General features: G+C 31.2%; 3 protein-coding genes across 10 annotated transcripts; 1 reads left to right on the top strand and 2 right to left on the bottom strand.

Moving 5' to 3' along the window:
• Positions 1-4,036: 4,036 nt before the first annotated feature.
• On the top strand, positions 4,037-5,847 carry LOC144997764 (sec-independent protein translocase protein TATA, chloroplastic-like). Its single transcript, XM_078957633.1, has 2 exons — positions 4,037-4,520; positions 5,565-5,847. The coding sequence occupies exons 1-2, from the start codon at positions 4,194-4,196 to the stop codon at positions 5,691-5,693; spliced, it is 456 nt and encodes a 151-aa protein (XP_078813759.1). The 5' UTR covers positions 4,037-4,193; the 3' UTR covers positions 5,694-5,847.
• A 3,603-nt stretch (positions 5,848-9,450) lies between these two features.
• Positions 9,451-12,960, bottom strand: LOC144996888 (putative mediator of RNA polymerase II transcription subunit 26c). The gene is made up of 9 exons (XM_078956665.1): positions 12,104-12,960; positions 11,965-12,033; positions 11,791-11,873; positions 11,620-11,690; positions 11,488-11,546; positions 11,377-11,410; positions 11,142-11,281; positions 10,577-10,664; positions 9,451-10,085 (listed from the first exon to the last, which is right to left on the bottom strand). Exons 1-9 carry the CDS (start codon positions 12,497-12,499, stop codon positions 9,976-9,978), a joined length of 1,050 nt encoding a protein of 349 aa, XP_078812791.1. The 5' UTR covers positions 12,500-12,960; the 3' UTR covers positions 9,451-9,975.
• Positions 12,961-15,509: 2,549 nt separating this feature from the next.
• LOC144997246 (Protein kinase superfamily protein) lies at positions 15,510-18,054 on the bottom strand. 8 transcript variants are annotated; one of them, XR_013659750.1, is made up of 7 exons: positions 17,824-18,054; positions 17,626-17,742; positions 17,403-17,487; positions 17,092-17,155; positions 16,915-17,005; positions 16,081-16,209; positions 15,510-15,813 (listed from the first exon to the last, which is right to left on the bottom strand). XR_013659750.1 is itself a non-coding variant. In XM_078957107.1 (6 exons), exons 1-6 carry the CDS (start codon positions 18,049-18,051, stop codon positions 16,192-16,194), a joined length of 603 nt encoding a protein of 200 aa, XP_078813233.1. In that variant the 5' UTR covers positions 18,052-18,054; the 3' UTR covers positions 15,510-16,191. The 8 variants fall into 8 exon arrangements, 4 of the variants coding, with proteins under 4 accessions (XP_078813233.1, XP_078813231.1, XP_078813234.1 ...); XR_013659747.1 differs by having other exon boundaries at positions 16,081-16,219; XR_013659749.1 differs by adding an exon at positions 16,532-16,761 and having other exon boundaries at positions 15,510-16,209; positions 17,824-18,052.
• Positions 18,055-22,470: the final 4,416 nt, after the last annotated feature.

Genomic DNA, 22,470 nt, shown 5'->3' on the forward strand with positions numbered 1-22,470 from the left:
CCAATTTACTTTTGCTTGTTTTAGATTAATTTTTAGTAGATAAATTAGTTAATTAAAATTGTTCCTTGTGATTGTGTTATACTATTTTTAGTAGATTAATTTTTAGTAGATAAACCCAATTTACTTTTGCTTGTGTTATACTATTTGCGAAAAGGTACACTGCCTTTAGTCGAATAGCTAGTTAGATAAGTAGGTAAAATTAGGTTTAGTAATATTTCGACATCACACAGATACCCACTCTTTCCCAACAATTCTTCTATTAAGAGGTTAATGATTCACGATATTACCCATACACTGATAAAACTTTGATACTCTTTTTCGATGGGTACATTTCATACCAGAATGTATTACACGCATCATACCACTCTTGCCTTTTTTCTTCTAATAAAAGTGATTAATAAGTTGACATATGAAATCGCACGCTGATGAGATCTCGCAATACTATGTCAGTGAATGATAGTTTAAGCCTACACTATCAGGAGACATCACAATCATACTAGACTGGAAGCTATTGATATCAAAAAGGGGGAAAATCTTACTAAAACTGAAGAAACTACCAGCTAAAGAAGCTAAATGTTGATCTAAAAGAAAAAGCAAATTTTAAGGGGAGGTCAATCTGACATCAACATTCTCATCTGCAAGTCATTAAAGTTGATGTCCGTCCATTGTGATTCATAAATGTTACCTCAACTTCAAGTCATTCACCTTCTCAGGGGGAGCACTCGTTAAAGATAAAGAATTTAAAGTTTCAATCTTACTCTCAGGAAGAGCAGGAGTTGAAGGATTCATTGGAGATTAGTCTTGACATCATCAGACAAGGGGAAATTGTAAGGTCACACATTACGATCTGATGAGTCAAACACTCTACACTATATTTGTCAGCGTCAACATCTACATCGACGCCAACGTATAATTAGTTATTCTTTGTAATCTTTTTTATATTAGGAAATGATATAGATAAGTATAGAATAGATATCAAATCTGATATCTTGTGATCATGATCGGTTCTTAGTATAGATAAGATACAATCCCATGATACTTGGTTGTAAGACACTGGGGATAGCCCATGGCATTACAGGGAAAGACCATGGGGAAAGCCCATGGCACTTGGTCGTAAGACCCTGGGGGTAGCCCATGACATTCCAAGGAAAAGACCATGGGGGTAGCACATGGCAACTGTATGAATGGTATGTTGTATTTTGGGGAACTCACTAAGCTTTGTGTTTATGCTTTATGTTTAAAACGTTTTCAGGTACAACTGGTTTCAAAAGGAAGGGTCGAGCTTGATCGCACTACATCCCTTGGAGATTATTCCGCAATGATTGTTTATGATTTTACTATGATGTTTTGAGAATACTTTTACTCTGATCGTCTTTTGGAATAATGAATGAATAGTTTTGACTTAATTAAAAATGAAAATTTTACTAGGTATTTTTGGTAGGTTACATAACGAGAACGGGTAATCGAGTTACTTGTTTCTTGTGAAATATATATTTAAAACAATGTAATTATTTTTATTGTGGACTAAAAACCATATGTACTCACCAGGCTTCTCAGCCTTATCCACTTTGTTTCTTTGTATCACAGGTAGTAGTACGAAGGCATATAGATAATGAATTTTTAAATATGTTGAGAGAATAGAGAAGTTTTAAGCTATTAATAAAATGAATGGTTGTAAGGTATGTAATGACTAGTTTATGCTTATATTTCTGTATCAGTTATAACATATCAAGCTTTTAATTATTAATGAAAAATGTTTTTTTTTCGAAAATGCTTTGATATTAATAATATCTCACGTAGTAAATGTGTTGGGATAAATTCCGCATTAATAAAATAATACTTTGTTTTAAGTAAGTATAAAGAAAAGCTTTTTCAAACCTTAAAATTAGGGATGTCACATTAAGGCTTGCTTCTGGTCATACTTCTAACATCCTATTCTTGTCATAAAAGGTTATGCTTCGACTAGTTGAAGGGATGGTGCTTTAGTATATCTATTCAAGTTTATAAAGAAGAGGAATAACAAAAAACTAGCTAGTTTTTTCATATGATTCTTTTCTTCTTTTCCTCCCAACACTCTGAGCTCTCTAGTTCCATTCCCTCTTCTTTCTTGCATTGTATAGTGTAGATTTTAAGGGTTTATAAGTTGTTTCTCCTCAAGACTTATTTGGTATAAGTTCTTAAGGCTTAAAAAGTGCTTAAGACAAATGAAGACTAGCTTCTTGAAGTAGTTTATCATTGTTTGGTGGATACATTATAGAGGGGCCCTCCTTTGTATTTTTGTCATCTTCATCAACGTTCAACCCACCGAGAGGAATCAAAGACTTCAAAGGTTGTAATATTTTCTTTATATGGTTTATTTAATCTTTTCATGCTTGGCAAAATGATCACTGGTGGCTTAAAATGGATTTAAGTTTATTTGTTTTAAAAACTTTCCGCTAGTCAACTTGTAGTTTATTGTAGATTGTTTTTTTTTTTTTAATAAAACCCAACAATTTTTGTTTGATCATCAAGCTTGGTGATGACGATTTGGTCATTGTTATTGGTGGCGATGAGAAATTAATGAAGTTGGTCAATGTTTGCTAACGATTCTTTGAGGGTTAACAATGGTATTTCATGGAGGTGTGACATGGTGAGGTCAGGAATGAAAACACGAGATTCATAGAAGCCAATTTGAGAGGATTAGTCTTTCAAGAATGAAGATGAAGGAACCGAGAAGTTTCGATCAATTTTCCTTATATTTCTTCATGCAAATTACGATGCATTAAATAATCAAAATCATAGCTTAAAAAAAGTAAAAATGTGGTCGTAGATGGATTTTTAGGACTGCTAGTTAAAAGTAGTTATCAAATAAAAACATGTGACTTGACTAAATCAACAACATGATAGAACAACTAATGTGTTTATTCTATGCAGCAGATTAGAGGCCTGATTGTCTTTTTGGGTCGAATCCAATAGCAAAGTGGCCCATTAGATGATGGTGAGCCTTTGTTGTAGTCAATGATGATTAGGCTTAGTGAGGAGGGGCTCTCATCATATTCACATAAACACATGAGTTCCATATATGAGTTTACGGGCTCCAGGGTGTGGGTACGGTTCCAGACCGCACTTTGTGCCACGTAGACGAAGAACACCGCCCCCAGATTGCGGTCTGGTGCAGTCTTGGTCGCACTGCAGTCCTTAAGTGCTGCGTTTTCTGATTGGTTGAGAGGAAAAAAGGGAGGATCGTCGGTTGTCGGGTATTTATTTATTTATTTATTTATTTATTTGCTTTTTCTTTCTTATATATACATATCTAACATTCTTTTTTTTTTCACAACATAATCTCTTGTCATGTGTGTGTTTTTCGTTTTTTTTTTCACGATTTTATGTAGTTTGATTTAGTTATTTTATTTGTGTTTTATAATTTTCTAGGATTATTTAAATGTCATGTGTGTGGTTTTCGTTTTTTTTTTTTTTTTTTTTTGGTAATACAATGTAATGTTTTTTTTTTTAATTTTCAAATAATGAAAAATTATGTTTTTTTTTAATTAAAATAGAAGTTTTATTAAATTCAAATAGTTAAAAAAAATTATTAAATTAAAATAGTTAAAAAAAAAAGTTTTATTAAATTGAAATAGTTAAAAACAAAAAAAAAAAACAAAAAAAAAAATATGTGGCACCACTCCCTTGGTGTGGTAAGAAACCACACTGGTAAAAAAATAACATGACGCTTATATGGCGAGGAAGAAAATACGGTTTCAGTAGCACCACATCCTCCAGTCTTATATGATCTCCGATGTAAGTTTTTTACCTTTTTGAAAATGTTATTTAACAAATTATAACATCTTAGCAAAATTCTCTTTAAACAAAAAAAAATTTTATCCAATAAGCGTTAGTAGAAGATTTAAAAAATTAAAAAAATAACTTTTTCGAAATTTATATACATTGGAATAAAAACTTTTTTAAAGTTTTTTTGTTAGTGAAAATTCTAGTTCGCAATTCGGTCTTTTACCATTACAGGACATTCTCCTCTATGATAACCGATAACATAGATGTTTTAGGCATATAACGACGTCGTCCTGGTCAGCCACAAAAATCCTTCCCACAGTTTCCTCATTCATTTATCCAAGAATCCATTTCCGATAGCCACACCACCACCACCACCAACCACCAAAAAGTACAAAACATCCACCGCCGCCAAAGACCAGTCGTAAATGGCGATTTCCTCCGCCGCACCAACTCTCACCTTACCCTACACGCCGTCCATCATAAATCGCACTTCACCATCAACAAAAACCTTATCCTTTTCGTCTTCCAATTCATCTTTCTTCACCAACACCCTCAAACCCTTGACCATCGCCCATGGAAACAGATCCAATCTGCTCAATGGAAAGAAAAAGGGTTTATCTTGTACCTGCTTGTTCGGACTTGGTGTGCCGGAGCTTGTGGTTATTGCTGGCGTCGTCGCCCTCGTTTTCGGTCCCAAAAAGTTGCCGGAGGTTGGCCGCAGTATTGGGAAAACGGTCAAGAGCTTCCAACAGGTCTCTTTACTTCTTTAATCGATTCTCACGTATCTATTGATTAATATCGATTGCTTATTTGAACTACAATTTCATGTCATATTCCAAATAATTGACACTCACGAAACACTGAATAGAATTTGAAGATGAACAATCGACATATAATTGAATCAAATCAGATCATACGATTTTACTCATCAAATGGAAAGGAAACCACTTTATTGAAAGGTTTTATTGTGTTTCATTATTTGAGATACAGCAACCTGATTGCATTCAGACAATTCCTTAATAGAGAAGGGAAACGAGTCTTTTCTATTAAGTCATTTACAAATTTTTGCTCATTTATTTTTTTTCCTTCTATTTCTCAAAGTGTGATTTCATTTTCTCAAAATTTTAAACTGTTTATCCCATATAGAACACCAACTCATGGAAAAGAATAAAAGTCTACCTAATTATAACAATGTCATCAAATTAAAAAGCAATTTTCACTGCTATTATTAGGTAAGCTTTTCATAGTAAAATGCCATGATACTTTTTTTATTTTTAAACCACAATGTTATAATTCAGTATATATGTTAAAGTACAATGTTTTGATAACAAAAAAAAATGAAAGTAAGAAATGAAACTATGATTAACAAATAATGAATGTGTGTTGCTATTTCATGTATCTATCACTCTTCTCAACTTCTTTCCTTTTATAACTTACTTCGAGAAGAAGAGAAGGTGCACGATATTAATTTTTTTACAACATTGACATTTCTTAGGGTTTGTCAATTTCCACTTTTGGAAAGGGCCTACCTTTCATTTGTGCTCAAAGTTTATATTATTGCTATTTATATGAATGCATATTTGAACGTCACTCGATTTTAGTTTTTTTATCATCAAAATCAAAGTCTTTAGCTTGAATGATATACAACCGACCCCTAATACAAGAAGAACGACTTAATACAGAAAGTCAGATAAATGAGGCTTTCCCCATTAAGTCATAACTCATTTTCCCACGCTTGATATCATTATTTCAAACACGTTCTAAAAATTATTTATGACAAAATTTAATTTGAGCAGGCGGCAAAAGAATTTGAAACGGAGTTGAAAAGCGAACCCGAGTCAGTAGGAGAGTCTTCGGATGTAAGTGTAGTCAATAAGCAAGAACCCGAAGACTCTAAAGTGCCAAGTACTAAGGAGAGTTTGTAGAGAAAGAGAGAGTAATGAGTTGCTCAATGTTGTTCATGTAACACGTTATAGGAAATGTTTGATAGTTATAAATTGCATTTATTTTGTGTTGAATGAATTTCATTCATGGTGGTTGGATAAGTATTTATGAGAAGTCATTTTTGGTTGAGCTTCATTTTACTTTCGGATATTATGTGTGACCTAACGTAGACAAAATATGCCTTGTGCTTGGTTCCAATGTGGTATACTTGTAGAAATGGTCTAACAGTTCAAATCTTAACGGTTTTAGACTTGCAGTACGAGAGTTTCAATTTCAATCCCTTTTAGATGTTTGTAAGGGGCACGAGAATAGAAGTCCTCGATGAAAACATGGTAGTGAAAGTGGAGAGGAAAAACTTTTCTTAGAGCATATGGTATGAGTCATGTTGTATCTTGTTGTTGCTGATGTGGAGCATTCTCAACGCTGTTAAGAAGCATCAACACCCCCCTCCCCCCTCCCCTTCTTGTTGTATCTAATTGTGTTGCTTCTTGTTGTGACCATGATTAGAAGCAAAGTGATTTTCTATTGGTTGCCTAAATTCTCTTTCTATCTCTCTCCTGTTAAAATGGTGTTATGATGTTATAACCCAATGAAGTTAATTGTTAGTTGATAAGATATTAATTGATAAACTAGTTAATAAAAATAAGGTTTGGTAAAAATTAACTGATAAATTAGTTTGGGAAATGTAAAATGATATATAAAGGACTATAAAATAAATCAGTTTTATAACTAATAAATACTATATTTAAGATGCTTTAAAAATATTAAATAAATAAATAAATAAAATAAAATAAAAATAATAAACTAACTCGTAGGCTTGTTGATATGCTAGCCATTTAAAAAAAATAAAGTTAGCTTATAACCTAATTTTTAGTTTACCAAATATTACAATCTAAAAAAATTGAATTTTTTTTATCTATTTGTGATATGTCAAACATAACTTTAATAAAGATGTTAAAGAAATCAAAGTAAGCTTATACCATTAGAGTTCAACTTAAGGAGGAAAAAAAAAGAAATGGATGGAAGTGAAAAAAAAAATAAAAAAATAAAAATTGTGTTCCATAATTTCATTAATGGAAGGAAATAGAAAAAAAAAATTAGTAACAAGTTTTGTGGATTAGTTGGTATATACCTCAAGATAGATATTGTGTGAGACTAAGAATTTTCTTTTAGAAAATTGCAACATTAAGAATCTTTAGAAAGAAGTCCATGTCTATCTTATATATAAAATTAACAAGTTAATATTTGCATATCTTCACGAAACTGAATATATAATCATAAAATTGACGAAAATGATGTATTCCAGTTATCAAACAAACCATGTTTTTCTGACATTTTTACACAAAATAATAATCAACTTTGCAATAACTCTCACTGTGAATCGCTTTTAGAATGGTCATCAACACAGAAAACCTTCTAATATCTATTCGTCTTCAAGGCGAAATGTAATTAAATGAAGCTTCTTCCGTATATTTAAGTAACAAGGAGCATGATATATGCACAAATATGTACTTGTCTTAATATCTCTTATTTAGTAGGAATGATTGGTTGATGAAAGTGAAATAATAGTTTAAAATGATTGCAAAAATAAATAAAAAAAACACTACATTTTGACTTTAAAGAAAACAAATACCATTAAAACTTGAGAGTTACACTAATAAAAATAAGAGTAAATTACTCAACTCGTTCCTGTGGTTTGGTCAAAATTGCACGTTTGGTCCCTAACTTATTTTTTGCACTCAGATCGTCCTGTGGTTTGATTTTGTTGCGTTTTTCGTCCATGTGGTTTGATTTTGTAGCATTTTTCGTCCCTTACATACATAAAGATAGGGACCAAACATGCAAATTTTACCAAACCACAGGGATGAAAAACGCAACAAAAGCAAACCACAGGGACAATTCGAGTGCAAAAAAAAATTAGGGACCAAACGTGCAATTTTGACCAAACCACAGGGACGGTTTCAGTAATTTACTCTAAAAATAACAAGAAATCAACTTTAGATCATATTTTTATAGCAACAAGTGGGAATTTATCTTAAAGGAGTCATAAACAATTGCTTGAAAAGTAATGAAAATATATATAGTTCTAGAATGAATTAATGAAGTTATACGAATGGTCCCTGTGGTTTAAGGTAATTTATACATTTGAGCCCTAACTTATTTTTTAATTTTTATTTTTTTAATTCAGAATATCCATACTATTTGTTTTTGTTATGCGTTTGATCTCTGTCTTACCTAAAAAGATTTTCTTTTTAAATAAACTCACCTCCAATCTCACCTCCACACCTTAGCTTAACTACCCCACAATTTTCTCTATTTATATAAATAATCTTTTTAGGTAAGACAGGGATCTAGCGCGTAACAAATATAAACAGTAGGGACCAAGCACGTAACAAAAAATAAACAATAGAGACCTTCTGAACTAAAAAAAATAAGTTAGAAACCAAACACGTAAATTGCTCTAAACCATAAGGACTATTCGTGTAATTTACTCATAATGCATCAACAAGTCAAATGTTAGCTGGCTGAGATATAAAAATGGTCTACCATCGAAAGTAGATACGAACAACTCAGCGAAGAAGGTATGCAACTTGTGTTCTTGTACTGAGCCCACAGTTTTGTTTTGCTCTATTTGTGATATTTTTTGTATTATTATGGATAATGACCACTCAAACGACTATAGATGATAAGGTAATTGAATTTAATTCTAATGTTTTTTTATATATATTTAACTAATATTTTCAGGAATGAATGATAATCCTTTGACAGTTGTTACTTAAAAAATAATTTAAAAACAATTTATACTAATTCATTATTAATATATCTACATCATGACTTGCACATCCTTTAAATATCTACATCAAGACTTAAAACTCAATATTTGGTTGCATGTGAACAAAATCGGAACATTAAATACACCACGCACGCTACACTTGATTGTTCATTAATCAAAATTCAATGTTTGATTTAACAATATTTATTAAAGTATTTAAAGGGCGATATGTTATGTACAAGATTCATTAATTAAAATTGAGTAATAATTTACAAAAATAAAAAAATAAAAATAAATAAAGTTGTTTCCTAATATAAGAATTTATATTGAGTTAAACAATAAACACATTTAATTTTCCATGACGAACAAACATCTAAAGTATTTTACTTTATAAGAATGAATAGTGAGATTTTCTTTCCAAGAGAAACGCATTAACTTTCAAATCAATAACGTGATAACAAAAATAATATTAAACTAAAAAACAATATAAAAAGGTAACTTTAAACAAATCACCGCACTTATTTTATGTGAACCGAAGATGATTTCATTGCATATGTATTAATTTATTATATTTAGATGAAAAGTAGACAAAAAAAAAAAAAAAAAACTTAATTTGTGAATTTAGAAAGATTGAGGATCACTGGTTCAATTGCCTCTTGCTTAAATTAAAAAACATAATATATATATATATATATATATATATATATATATATATATATATATATATATATATATATATATATATATATATATATATATATATATATATATATATATATATACACACACACAAGAACTAGTACTTTTGCGTGGGGTTAGATGTCCTAAAGACAAATATACTCAATTATAACATTATATTTTATTTTTCTTTATTAACAAAATATATTTGAAAATCTAACTAATGATAGCTATAAAAATTACTTTATATTGATAATGGGTACAATTTTCAAACTACGATGCTATAATAAAAACAAATGAAAATACGATGTTATAATAAACAGATTAATGAAAGTACACTGTTAGTTTTAGTATTCAACCCAAGTATATCTACGAAATCCTTTTTTTAAGAAATGAAGATGACAACTCCAAAATTAGCTACTTCTAAGAATAAAACAAAACTGATTTTTAATGAGAAATAGTAAAATTTAAAAAACACAAAAGGAACCCAAAACCCATACTTTTACAAAATAGCTTTTTAAAGTACCAAAGTGAGTTCCAAAACCATATAAAAAAAAAAAGTAGTAGAAAATAAAACTACAGTATGTAGATAGAATTAGAATGGTAAGTCTTTTTTCAGAACAATCATTTCCAATAACTTAGAGCAAAGTACAACTTCTAAAGCATAAGGGTACAAGTGAACATTGCATGATTGCTCTAGATATGGTCATTTAAGCTTTGGAAAATATGACTTACCACCATTATAGAAGATAAGAAAACTATTTTTTTTATGGAGAAGGAAAAAGGGGCAAAAAAAAAAAAAAAAAAAAACATCATCTATGGTGTCTCCCTTGAAAATTGCCTTTATTCTTGGCAATGAAACCATTCTTTGGCTTTGGTATCTCATGAATATCCATCACTTGTATTGTCCTTTGCTTTTTCGCTTCAGCAAACACAATAGATAAATGATGATGTCAGCCCAAAAAAATAGCACCATACTTTCATTTATTGTGTATTTAGCAATCCTATTTTAATTTCTTTCTATCACAACATTGCAAGAAATAGCAACATTTTCTTGTTAACAATATCATTCAAATATAAAGAATGTTTAATGGCTAAAATTGAAAAGATTTTTTTGAAAGTATAATGTTTTGATAAGAAATTTTGTTTTGAAATTACAATGTTGTAATAGAAAGAAATTTAAGTAGGATGCTATAACACATAGATAAATAAAACTACATTGTTCTTTGTTGCGTTTAGCCTTTTTCTTTTTAGTTTAAAGCATTGTACTTTGAAAACTCTACCATTTGGAAAGATTTATAATAAATAAAATTATGAAAATGTGTTGCTATTTCTTGCATTTAACACAAACAATAGTGATAAATATAACATTCCCAAAAAAAAATAATAAAAATATAATAATAATAAACAAACCATTTTGGACTTCTTGGTAGTTCTCTTGAAGCCGCTTTGTAGCCGATGCTAGCCGATCACGTTCAATGTTTTGTTCTTTGCGTGGTCGCTGTAAAAGTCCCGACTAACTTGTAATCATTTTAAAATGACAAATTTGCAAAAATAGTCCCTATGGTATGTCGAAAATTGCCACTTTGGTCCAAAAAGGTTTGGACTTGCACCAGTGGTCCAAAACTTTGATTTTGTTGCGAGTTTGGTCCAATTTGCTTTAATTTTTTTTTTTTTAAATGATGATTTTCCCCTTTGTATTTTCTTTTCTCAATTTTTTTATTACAGAAATCAAACTCGCAAGTGGCAATTTTCGGTATACCACAGGGACCATTTTTGCAAATTTGTCGTTTAAAATAATACTAAATGTAATAAATAGCAACGCTCTTTCACATAGTCGTTTATATAGCATCTTACTTTCGTTTCTTTCTACTACAACAACCTACTTTCTACTTTTTATTTATTTATTTATTTTTATCATGACATTAAATCTACCTAATTTCCACTCATTATAAATATGTGAAGGAGTAGGATTTACATTTTGAGGAGCAGAAGCAGAAGCATTCATGGGAGGATAAGATTGGGATACAGGTCTTGAGGGTGTTTCTCTCTTGGGAATCACACTTTTTGGCCTCATGTCTGTTTCAGTATTCATCTTTTCAAATCCAGGACTCCAATCTACAATTATTTCATTTTGACCAATGAATTTATCAAAAATTATACTCCACATGAGACTCTTGATGAGTTGAATTGGATTTGATTCGATACTTAACTGTGTGGATTTGGAGAGTAGCCGAAATCGGGGCCCTGTAGAGAAACTTGAATTATTAGATGGTTGTGATTTAAAGAAAGCAAAACTCTTAGATTCTCTGTTTCAGTTTCACCTGTTGTTGACCATTTTGACCTTTCCTTTGTATATTTTGTATTAAAGGTGAGTCTCCATCTGTAATTTTCAAGCAATTATGAAATCAATTAGAATTGAAGATGAATGTGATGATTTATAAAACAAGTGTTACCTGTTAGAGAAGAATGTTGAAGATCGGTGTGGGATGAACCTACCCACTCATCCACCAATTCTTTCCATTTTCTGTAACAATGAAAAACAACAAAAATGGTGTTTAAGTTTAACAGTTTTATATAAGTCAACGATATATTTTCCATATTTGTTTGAATTCAAAATGACTAACCTCACAAGGTGCTTCACCAGTGTTCTTACTTCGTTTGATGGATGCTTACGCAGTCGATTCACATGCCTTCCTATATCTGTTTCCTGAATCAAAGTTTTGGAATTCATATTATCACTATCTTTGATTCATGAGATCGATATTAAAGGAAAAGAGATAGAAAAAGGTTTCGATTACCTTAAGGCCTTTGAACGTTAGATCCATGTCGGAAAGGGTTTGAAGCAAGTCAATCACGGAATCCTCACTCTGTTACATGAACAACATAACCATTTGAGAAAAAAAAGTGAGTAGAGGTAAATGGGATTAGGAATTAAACCTGGTGTGGATCTTCGAGCTGTTCTTTGATCCTTAGAATTTTGGTCTGCTCATCATCGAATAATCCCCCGTATGGATCTTGTTCTTCATCTTCTTCCTCATCTTGAGGAATCGACTGCGGAGTTAAAGGAGAATCACCTCCTCCTCCTCCTCCTTCATCGTCGTTTACCTCTTTTGTAATCGTCCGACCGACGCCATTCGGCTGCTGCTGAGGATTTACATTCATGTCACAACTGCGACACTGCTGCTGTGCATAAAGTCGTTCCACAATTCCGTCTCTCCGATGCTTGAGCTCGCCGGAATATTCCATTGAAGCTACGTTTATCGCCGCGTCGATTATTCCCCAAACATCAAGTCCTGAACTCGATAAAATCGACCTAAATTCATCCAAATCCATTCTCTAATCTCTAAAACCACACTCCCTCTCCTCTCTCTCTCTCTCTCACACACACCGATGACTGAATCAAGAGCTGATTGAAGCACACAGACTATGAGATCCGATAATTAAACTAAAAATCATAAACGTCATATCAAAAACAACTAATCCGCCGGCAGCCGTCGACGATCACTGTAAAAACACCATCCGATCGACTGACAACAATTTAACAGGTAAAACCAAAAATAAATAAATAACGAATTGTTCAAACAAAACGAAAGAAAACAGAGATCCGGGTAGAAATTTAACAAAATGTAACGAGTATATCAAACGATTCAGTTTATGAAGATCAAGTGAATGTTAGGTATTAAGTAAATTAGGTTTATTTTTTTGAGTATTAGCGCCGATATATGATATACATATGTATTAAAATGAATGAAAATGAATGCTTGAGAGTTGAGCAAAAAGGTGTGGGGTCCTTCCGGTCATTCCGTTATCCTTTTGACCTATTTGTACACTTTCCTAAGTGTTCTTTGTCTGCGCTGCTGTATTATGCATGTATCTTCTTCTTTCTTTGATTTTTTATGTTTGTATTTTTAAGTATTGAAAGTATGTTGTAATTCATTATAACTTATAGTACATATCATATTTTTATATTAGATTATTTTCGTTAATAAATTATTGTGATAAAAAAATATATTGTAATCATCTATTGTTACCGTTTACAATATGGTTTTTTAGTTTTGAGATCTACCTAACAAATTACATTCATATTAATTTGAACTTTTAAACTTTTAGTAAATTTAATTTAATTTATGGATATTTTAATATGTGCCTTAAAGACACATATAAACAAGAAAGAAACTTATATTGACGATTATTTATTCTAGTCTTTGGGTGATTTGGAAGACGTGAAATTTAATGATTTTCAGAAACAATATGCAAGTGATCATGTTGATGGCCTACGATATTTTTGCTAGCACTTTTAATTAGATCAAATGTAGATTTAAGTATAATAATTTTGATTGTTTATTTGTTGAATGTTTCTCTCTTTAAACTTTGTTATATCTTGAGTTGAGCTTCTCGCTTAAATTCTTTTTTGTGTTAATATATATTTTGCTTGCTGTTCAAAAAATAGGTATTAACTATGAAAAATATTATCATAATTAAATAAAAAATACATTTATTATGGAGATTATTAATAAATTTTACATTAAATTATGTTAATATTCTTTATAATTAATATATATTAAATAAAAAATACATTTATTATGGAGATTATTAATAAATTTTACATTAAATTATGTTAATATTCTTTATAATTAATATATTTTACATTTAATTAGGGTATTATTTGTCAATTAATATTTTCTTATATATGTCTTTAAGACACATGTTATAAAATACTTATCCATATACTAATAAAAGAGTAGTTTTTTTTTTTTTTTATCATGTATCATCATATTTGACTTCTTAATTAATGTGTTACCACTTGTCAATCTATTAGTTCTTCATTTTAAATTTATTAGACATCATCATTAATATGATGCTATTTGTCATTGTATTTATTCTTTATTTTAAATTTAAATTTTAAATTATTGATTTTATTAATTCGGAAATAAAAAATGTCTAATATATATTAAAAATGAATTTTATAATTTATTTGAATCAATGATTATAATTTCACATAACTAATAAAAATATCTCTTAGTTAATAATTTATTTAAAATAGTTGATTAATAATATTAAGTTTTTACTATAAAAGTTTAATTAATTTTATAATCGTTGTTTCCACGAGTTATAAACTAGTTTATTTTAATAAAAGAATAGGTTGATTCTTCTTTTGTCACGTATCACATTATTATGCATCCTAATTAATGTTATGTCACATGTTAATTCTCTATTTCAAATTTCAAATTTCAATTTTTCACTATAATTACATTAAATTAAACAAAATTAGAATAAAAATTAAAATAATATTAATACATATTAAAAGGTCATATAGTTATTTAAATCAACGATTATAATTTTATATAACTAAAAACTCTCTTAATTAATAATTTATTAATAATTTTAAATTTTTAGTACGGAAATTTAATTAATTTAATAATTATGGTTTTCACTAGTTATAAACTAGTTCTTTTAATAATTTAATATAATCAGCTTAGCTACAATATAATTATTTTGATATAATTTAGAAATACAATATTATATTTAATCGGACATCAATCATTAGTGTAATACAAAATATGTCCAACAAAAAGTTATAAAGACAAAATAGTAATATTATTAAAAATCTTACTAGTCACATATATGTTTTAAGTGAAAGGCAATACGAAAGGATAACGCAATATATTGAAGACTCCATGAAAAACAAATGAAATAAAATAGCACGCTGATTTTAACTGATTTTTGTTTTGAATAACTTATTTTTACGAAAAATAATGATATGAGAAATTAAATATCACAATTGCCAAATAAAGTAACCTTATACTGTTTACGGAAAAAAGACACTTTTTTAAGACATTAATATCTTTTGCAAAATAATACATGTAATTTGTAGGTTAATATTATATATAATTACGATGTATGCCCATGTTTTATAAATATATAATCTATTTTTTGTTTTTGATACAAACAATCGGATCATTTTAGACCTTCAAATGTAATAATTTTTTTTATTTCCGTTGTTTGTGGGCTGAAAAGATTTCGACAAGTGTCATTATCTTTGAATTTAATAATTTAAAGTTGTTCAATTATTTCATAAATTGACATGTTCAAACTTATTATTGACTTTTACCTTTATATTTAGTAACTTGGGGAAAGAACATTTAGCCAGCATGTCCGATGGATTCATTTAATTATTTGGACTCCCTACACTGGTCATTTCATTAAAGGCTACATTACAAGTTTATAATATCATATTTTTATTTCAACTAGAGAAGAGTTTTGCATGGTTCCCGAGAAGTTTTGTTTTTTGTTTGATTGTGTAAACGTGGTGCATTTTGATTGGTAGTTTGCCAATAATAGCTTTCTAGTAATTTTTCTTTATACGTAGAAACAAAATACATACAAAGTCTTACAATTTCATACCTATAAAGTATGTTCATATTATGGTTAAAAACTATAAGTATGTTGCTAATTTCTGAGTTATAAGTGATGTTCCAGCAACTGTTAGTAAACAGCAAAATCCTCTGAGCTTTTTGCTTCTGCAACAACCTAAGAATGCCTGAGAAGGAATTTCCCAAGAGAAAGAAAACCCAATCCACCTAAAGGTTTTAAACTTTCTTTCGCAAGCATTGATACTGGTTAAAGAATAGAGCAACAAAATTCACCTAAATTGAAAAAGAAATAACTCAATTTGAAGGAAATAAAGAAAACCCACACAAACAAAATTAAAATACAAAGTAAAGAAGCAAGTACAGCGGTTAACTTCACCAACGGAAACTGATATGATTATTGTTTGAATCTGATTTGGGACTTATCTAGTTGGGTTAGTTGGTTTTCTTTATTTGAAAGTAAGTGTAAAATGATCATTCTTCATTACGCATTGAAGATCACCAAAATAAAGTTAATAAACACCAGATCAGCAATTTTTTTACCTAACTTGCTAAAATCCCAGATCCATTATGTGTAAGTCCTGTGATTAATATCCCTTTAGTGGGTGATCTTCTGATCTTATAAAGTTGCGCTTTCAATTGTGCAACTTGCATTCATAATGGAAGCACCACCTGTACAGATCTTTAAAAGTAAAATGAATTTAGCAAACGAATCAGATCTTTAAAAGTAAACCCAAAAAAAAGTTTCAACTATTTGAAAGAAAAGTGGAAAACTGAGTTGGTTTGAATATGATCAGCATAATCACTTGATTGTTATTATTTGAATGGAGAAATGAATTGTTAACATTATAAATTTGATCCATCAGATGGATTAACAACGCTGTTGGATTTTCTATTTTTAACAATCTTCATAGGACCCTAAGTGAACTCAAAATAAGCATTGAATATAATTGGTAACATCAATAATGCCTTTGGAATATAATAAACCATTAACCTTTTATGGATGGATGTTAGGTCTTCATTCAATGACAATTACTGGAAACTGGTCATGACAACCTTTGACACCTAAAATACCCCTTTTACCTACTTTTAACACATCCAAGTTGTATTGCTTTCTTCCAATTCCAAGTGGGGGAATCTAACATTGTTTCCAAGTAGGGAAATTAATATTGGCATCTATGTCCACTACCTCCAACGGGCCGATTGAAATTTCTTTCTCCTGACCTGTAGATTTTTTGGTTTTAGTGTTCAATCTAACCATTCTCTACTCCATAATTCAGTGTTACAAAATAACCCTATTTTACCTAAAATCAATTGCTTGTTACTGAAAAAAAAAATCAGAAATCAATTTGTAAAATACGAAAAGGAATCACATACCTGATATATAGATCCTACATGGAAATATTCTCCAGGAACAAATTCCAAAAGAATATTTAAAGTTTCCGCCTCTCTAACTGTTCCAAGATATCTGTAGAGTACCAAAACATTACATCATTAGTTTGGTAAAGATTAAAGAATTGAAATTTCCTATAAAGTCAGTGACATTTCACTTACAACAATGTTTGCATGAGAAGATTCTTAAGAAGCGTCACTTCTTCTTCAACCTCCGTTATGTGAACTTATTTGTACAATCCAATAAGATAAGTAAGCACTAAAGACTAATTGAATAACTTGAGATAACGTAACAGAAATACACGAATACAGATTCAGAGATTGATGGGTATAACTATATATCATATAAAAATGCATTGAGTATATATCTCCTGGTCCCAATGATTTGTAGAAAACATTATACTAATTTTTCTTGAGAGGTTGGATTTGGAAGACACAAAGTTATCCATTACCTACGAATGGAAGTAACTTACCCAACATAAGGAATCCCTTTCGGTGGTAAAATTCGATGGCGGTGGAGGGCGTATCCGAATGAAGAACACCAACAACGCAGATTATCTGCCCAATCCCAAAATCATGAACAATAAAGCAAGAAATTGTAAAATATTAGGGCTCACATGAAGAACTAAAGTCTTCAACAACAATAATTATATAATAATAGACCATAAATTTCACCTGTATCGAACAATTCCTTACCTTCATGGCAGTCATTTTTATGTTGGTTCCTCGATTATGCTTCACAGGAATTAAAATTGTCCGACACATCCACCGTCTGTATACTTTTTTGTCGCTATATCGATGTGTATGCCAAAACTAAGCACTAGAAAGAAAACAATAAACTAAGATTTAGAAAACATAGAGGATGAAGCAACAGAGAAAAGAAAAAATGATTGCCTTCAAATGTTCACAACAAATTCGAGGCAACAGAGAGATGCAATCAGGATCGGAGTTGGTGACCGCCGGTGTTAGATCCATGTATATGACATCTATTTGATGGATTTTAAGACTCTTCCATTGTCGGATAATGAGGCAATGACCTCCGATTGTATTTAGGGTGTTACAACGGTGGGAACCATCCAAAAGAAAGAGATAAAAGAGATAAGGCGGTGGTACTTGTGTCATCACACTAACCACGTTTTTATTGGGTCATAATGACGGTGGGCAACACGTAAATGAAGTGGAGCAGATAAAAATAAATAAATAAATAAATAAGTAAACCACAAAAGAAAATTTAAAAAAAAAATAAAAAATAGTTGGTCCAATCAAGAGCAAGAACCGGTGAATTGGGAACTTTTTTTTATATAATTATATAATAACGTAATTGTACGAAGACGATTTATCGAATTCCTTGAGAATATAGATATCTGATAACCATATCCGATTGAGAATACATATACAACATATTATGGGAAAATAATTAGAAAAAACTATACATTAAAATTTAGGCCCCGTTTGATAGTTGCTGGCTGAGAAAGTGTTGACTGAGAAATGTCTGTCTCAATAAGAAATTATGATTGAGTAAGAAAACCATGTTGTTTGATTATACATCTGACTGAATGTGCTGATTGATCCAAAATGACCATTTTACCCTGATGTTCTATACGTTTCTATTCAATAATAATAATAATAATAATAATAATAATAATAATAATAATAATTAGTATTATACAATATACAAAATGTTTGAGCAATTATAACAAAAGAAAGCTTCTAGTTTCATGGTAAATATTTTGGTTTGTGAGTGTGAGGTGATGGGTTTGATTCCCAATATTGGTCCTTTTGATTAACTCTGTTAAAGTTTTATAGTTAAACCTATATGAAATTACCAATATACCCTTAATGAATTTTTTTGTTTTTTTTTTAAATTGATATATAATAAAACCTTATAGACCGGTGCCCCCCACCTCTCTCTCTCTCTCTCTCTCTCTCTCTCTCTCTCTCTTCTTGCTTCGTGCCTATAGATTCTACTTATCTTCCTCTTCCTTATTCATTGGTTTTGTTATTTTATCACAATCTTCTAATCGGCTAAAAAAATGGTGGTAGCAATTCAATCATATACCACCACCACCAGATCTGGAAAATGATACACCTGCAAAAATCGCCACACACACACACTTGGAGATCAAATCACACACACATACTGGAAAATCTGATGAAGTTAGGGTTTCTTGAACTTGAAAATCGAGCTTGGATAAACAACAATGACAAATCTGATGCTTGAATAACAATGGCAGACCCAATGCGAATCGAGGTTAAACTTTGAAAAGTTAGGGCATGTCTTGAACTCAAAAATCAAAAAGAAAACGTCTTGATACTTGAACTCGAAAATCAAAAGTTGAGGATGATGTTTTAGATGTTCAAGATGGTAAAATCTGATGGAAAACGTGATTGTTCTTGTAAGGTTTTCTTATGGATTTTGGGGGAAGGTGACGTTATAGAGAGGGATGGAGAGATAGAGAGAGATAGAGAAGGCTCCGGTGAGCCGTTATCTAAGGAGGAGTAAAGATTTCTTCCATCAGATCTGCTGTGGCGTTTGCAGATTCCGATGAACCAAGATCTAAGGAGGAGATCGGTAGTGGATTGGTGGAGAGAGCTAGCGAGAGAAGGCTCACTACATATCTGGTGGTGGCGGAGGAAGGAGTAACTGCTGGTAGTAGTAGGCGGACGACAGTAATGTGGATGGTGGTGATGGACGGTAATGGTGGCTGATGGTGGCAGTAGGTGGTGTGTTCTTGAGAGGGTGTGTGTTCTTGAATGTTTAGTGTTTATGTGAAGGAGAAGTAGATATGTGTGTAATGATGTGCAAGGGTAATATAGTCTTTTCATTTAATTTAACAGAAAAGCTAACGGTGTTAGTCAAAAGGACTGTTTATGTGCAAGGTTTGCTCCGTAGGGGCCATCTCAGGGAAAAAAGTTTTGTAAGGACCATTTCAGGGAAATATTGTAAATCTAAAGGACCATTCGTGTAATTTGTTCTATTTTTAGACCTTATGGGTCACTCAATGGGTAAGTTTGGAAAGTCTTTCTCCATTTCTCGTTCAGCTAACTCCTGACCTCTTTCTCATTCAGATCTTTCTGACCGAGTGAGCCACCTAAATTTTGTTTATCAAACAACTTCAGCTGACCGAGTCAGCCGAAAATGTCTGACCTAACTCGGCCAGACATATATCAAACCGAGTCTTAGTGTATAAAAATCTAGTATTTTTTCCGACTATGTAAATCCCTTGTTATTTCAATTCATACGAAAAAAAATCGATATATATATATTAAATGTTTTTAATGTCACAAAAAACACAATGTATTTATGTATATTTTAAACAAAAATGACCATAGCTATTTTTAAACTTTTTTACCATAAAATAACCAAAAAAAAATAAAAAATAACTTATATAGACATAGTTTTTACACACTACATCTGTTACACATGATATGATGTCATTGAGAATTTATTTTTGCTCAAAACAGCTTCATCTGGGGGGTGGGGTGGGGAGGGGGGGTTGACTTGGAAAATCTATGATTGGCCTACAAATGTTGATTTCATAAAAAAAATACTTTTTTTATTTGTTTTTTGTTTATGTAGGCGATTTATTGTCTTCCCATTTTTGTTGTTGAAAGTCGTGTTTTTTAAGTATATTTTATATATGATTATGAAAAAGTAGTTTTTTCTAACTTTAAACATCTATAAATTTTTAATACGTACATCGTTTGGGTTAAACTTTTTTTTTGTATGTGTTCTACCTAGTAAGAGATATTCGTGGACGTACCACATTCCAAATTTTAACTACAGGAAAACATATATTTTAAGTCTAAATTATGCTATACAGTGAAACATATGTAAAAACTTAGCTTTGAGGAAGACATGCTTCTTAATTTCAAATCCAAACATAATTATTGTCGATAAAAAATAAATAGAATGTTATATTTTATGTTGTTCTTTTTATACTATTAAATGTATATAATGACTGTGATCCATGAACAAGTCGCACAACCTGGTGTTTCTGTTGTCGGCCGAGGGTGGGATATAATAACACATTCTCCCAAAAATGATGTAATTAGATGAAGAAGATCGACCCAAATCTAATGCTTATAATATGCCCCTTGAGGAGCATATACTAATAAATAACACCTCCAACCTTGTTAAAATCCACACTGCCTCAACCATAACAAACCAATCAAAAACCACCATATGTGTATGATGAATACGATCTCGATCCCAAATAACAAGAATACCCCTAAAGCACCCCAAGAAAGAGAAAACGTATAACACCCAATTTCCAAGTAGGAGTTTCAAGCTCAAATTTTGAAAATTATTGGTGGCCTTGATGTGATGAAAGGGATAAACACGGCATGGTGATGCTTGATGAAACGCGTATTTCTTTAAATGACCACGACGTGGTCATGTAATGGCCACAATGTGGTGATGATTGTGTTTAAAACGCTAGATTTCAGGTCGTGAGCCCTATTTAAATGATGTAAGGGCTAGGTTTTGTCTACCCTCAACCTTCATCACTCCTCTAAGCAAATAAGATCAAATCCTAGCCTCATTTCAAGCTTTTGAGCTCATTGGTGACTTTTTGACCTTTGAATGAAGAAGAAGAAGAAGAAGAAAAAGAAGAAGTTTTATGGTGTAACGATTTAGCAAGAAACTCATCTCCACCTTTTTTATAATCTTCTAGAGTACTATATGTCTTCAAGACTTAATCTTTATGGTTCATTTCTTGTGGATCTAAGAAAGTTAGCATATTATGGTCCATTGTTGAAGTTGGAATGAATAGGTGTAATAAAAGTTGGGAACTTTATTACTCACCAAGGTCCCTAGAGTATTATATATTATGCATCTAAAACTTAAGAGTGTTTTGAAAGCCATGCATGAGATTTAGGTCATTTTCTTACCTTTTGACCTAGTTTGAGTGAAGGAAATGCATAGGTCATGCATGTCCATAGAGTTTGGATTTTGTGAACCTTTAGGGTCCCATGAAGCCATCTAGAATGTTTGAGCAAAGGGATTAATAAATTTAGGGCATAATCCATCAAGTTGTCCAAGTGCGGAAACCACGACGTGGCAAGATGATCGTCATGATGTGGTGAAGGAGGATTCCTTGATTGTGCTGTCATTTAGCTACCATGATGTGGTCATTGGTTGACCACGACATGGTGACTTCTGACCATTGAAATTTGGTTAATTGCTAGTTTTAGAACGTAGAATGCTCGCTTGGGAATATTCTCTGACTTTTTATAAACCTAACAGATGAACCCTATGCTCACCCATCCCATAACTAAAAAGGTTTCACCGACCCATCTTATAACAACTGTCTCAACTCTTAGTGACGCACAAGTCACGCAGTTCACTTTCCCTCAAGCGAACACTATACTCTAAAGAAGATCGGATCACTCCTGAAGTCTGTTGATTACTGCGCAATAGTTCCGTGCATCCCGTTGCACCTCCCGAACCAAGGCCCTGACCTACTCAGGTCTAAGACATCAGATGACAACAATACCCATGACATGGATTCCACCTCCGATCCCAGAATTTCATCTCGC

The sequence above is a fragment of the Lactuca saligna genome, chromosome 5 (assembly GCF_052625555.1).
Source record: "Lactuca saligna cultivar CGN05327 chromosome 5, ASM5262555v1, whole genome shotgun sequence".
Taxonomy (NCBI): Eukaryota; Viridiplantae; Streptophyta; class Magnoliopsida; order Asterales; family Asteraceae; genus Lactuca; species Lactuca saligna.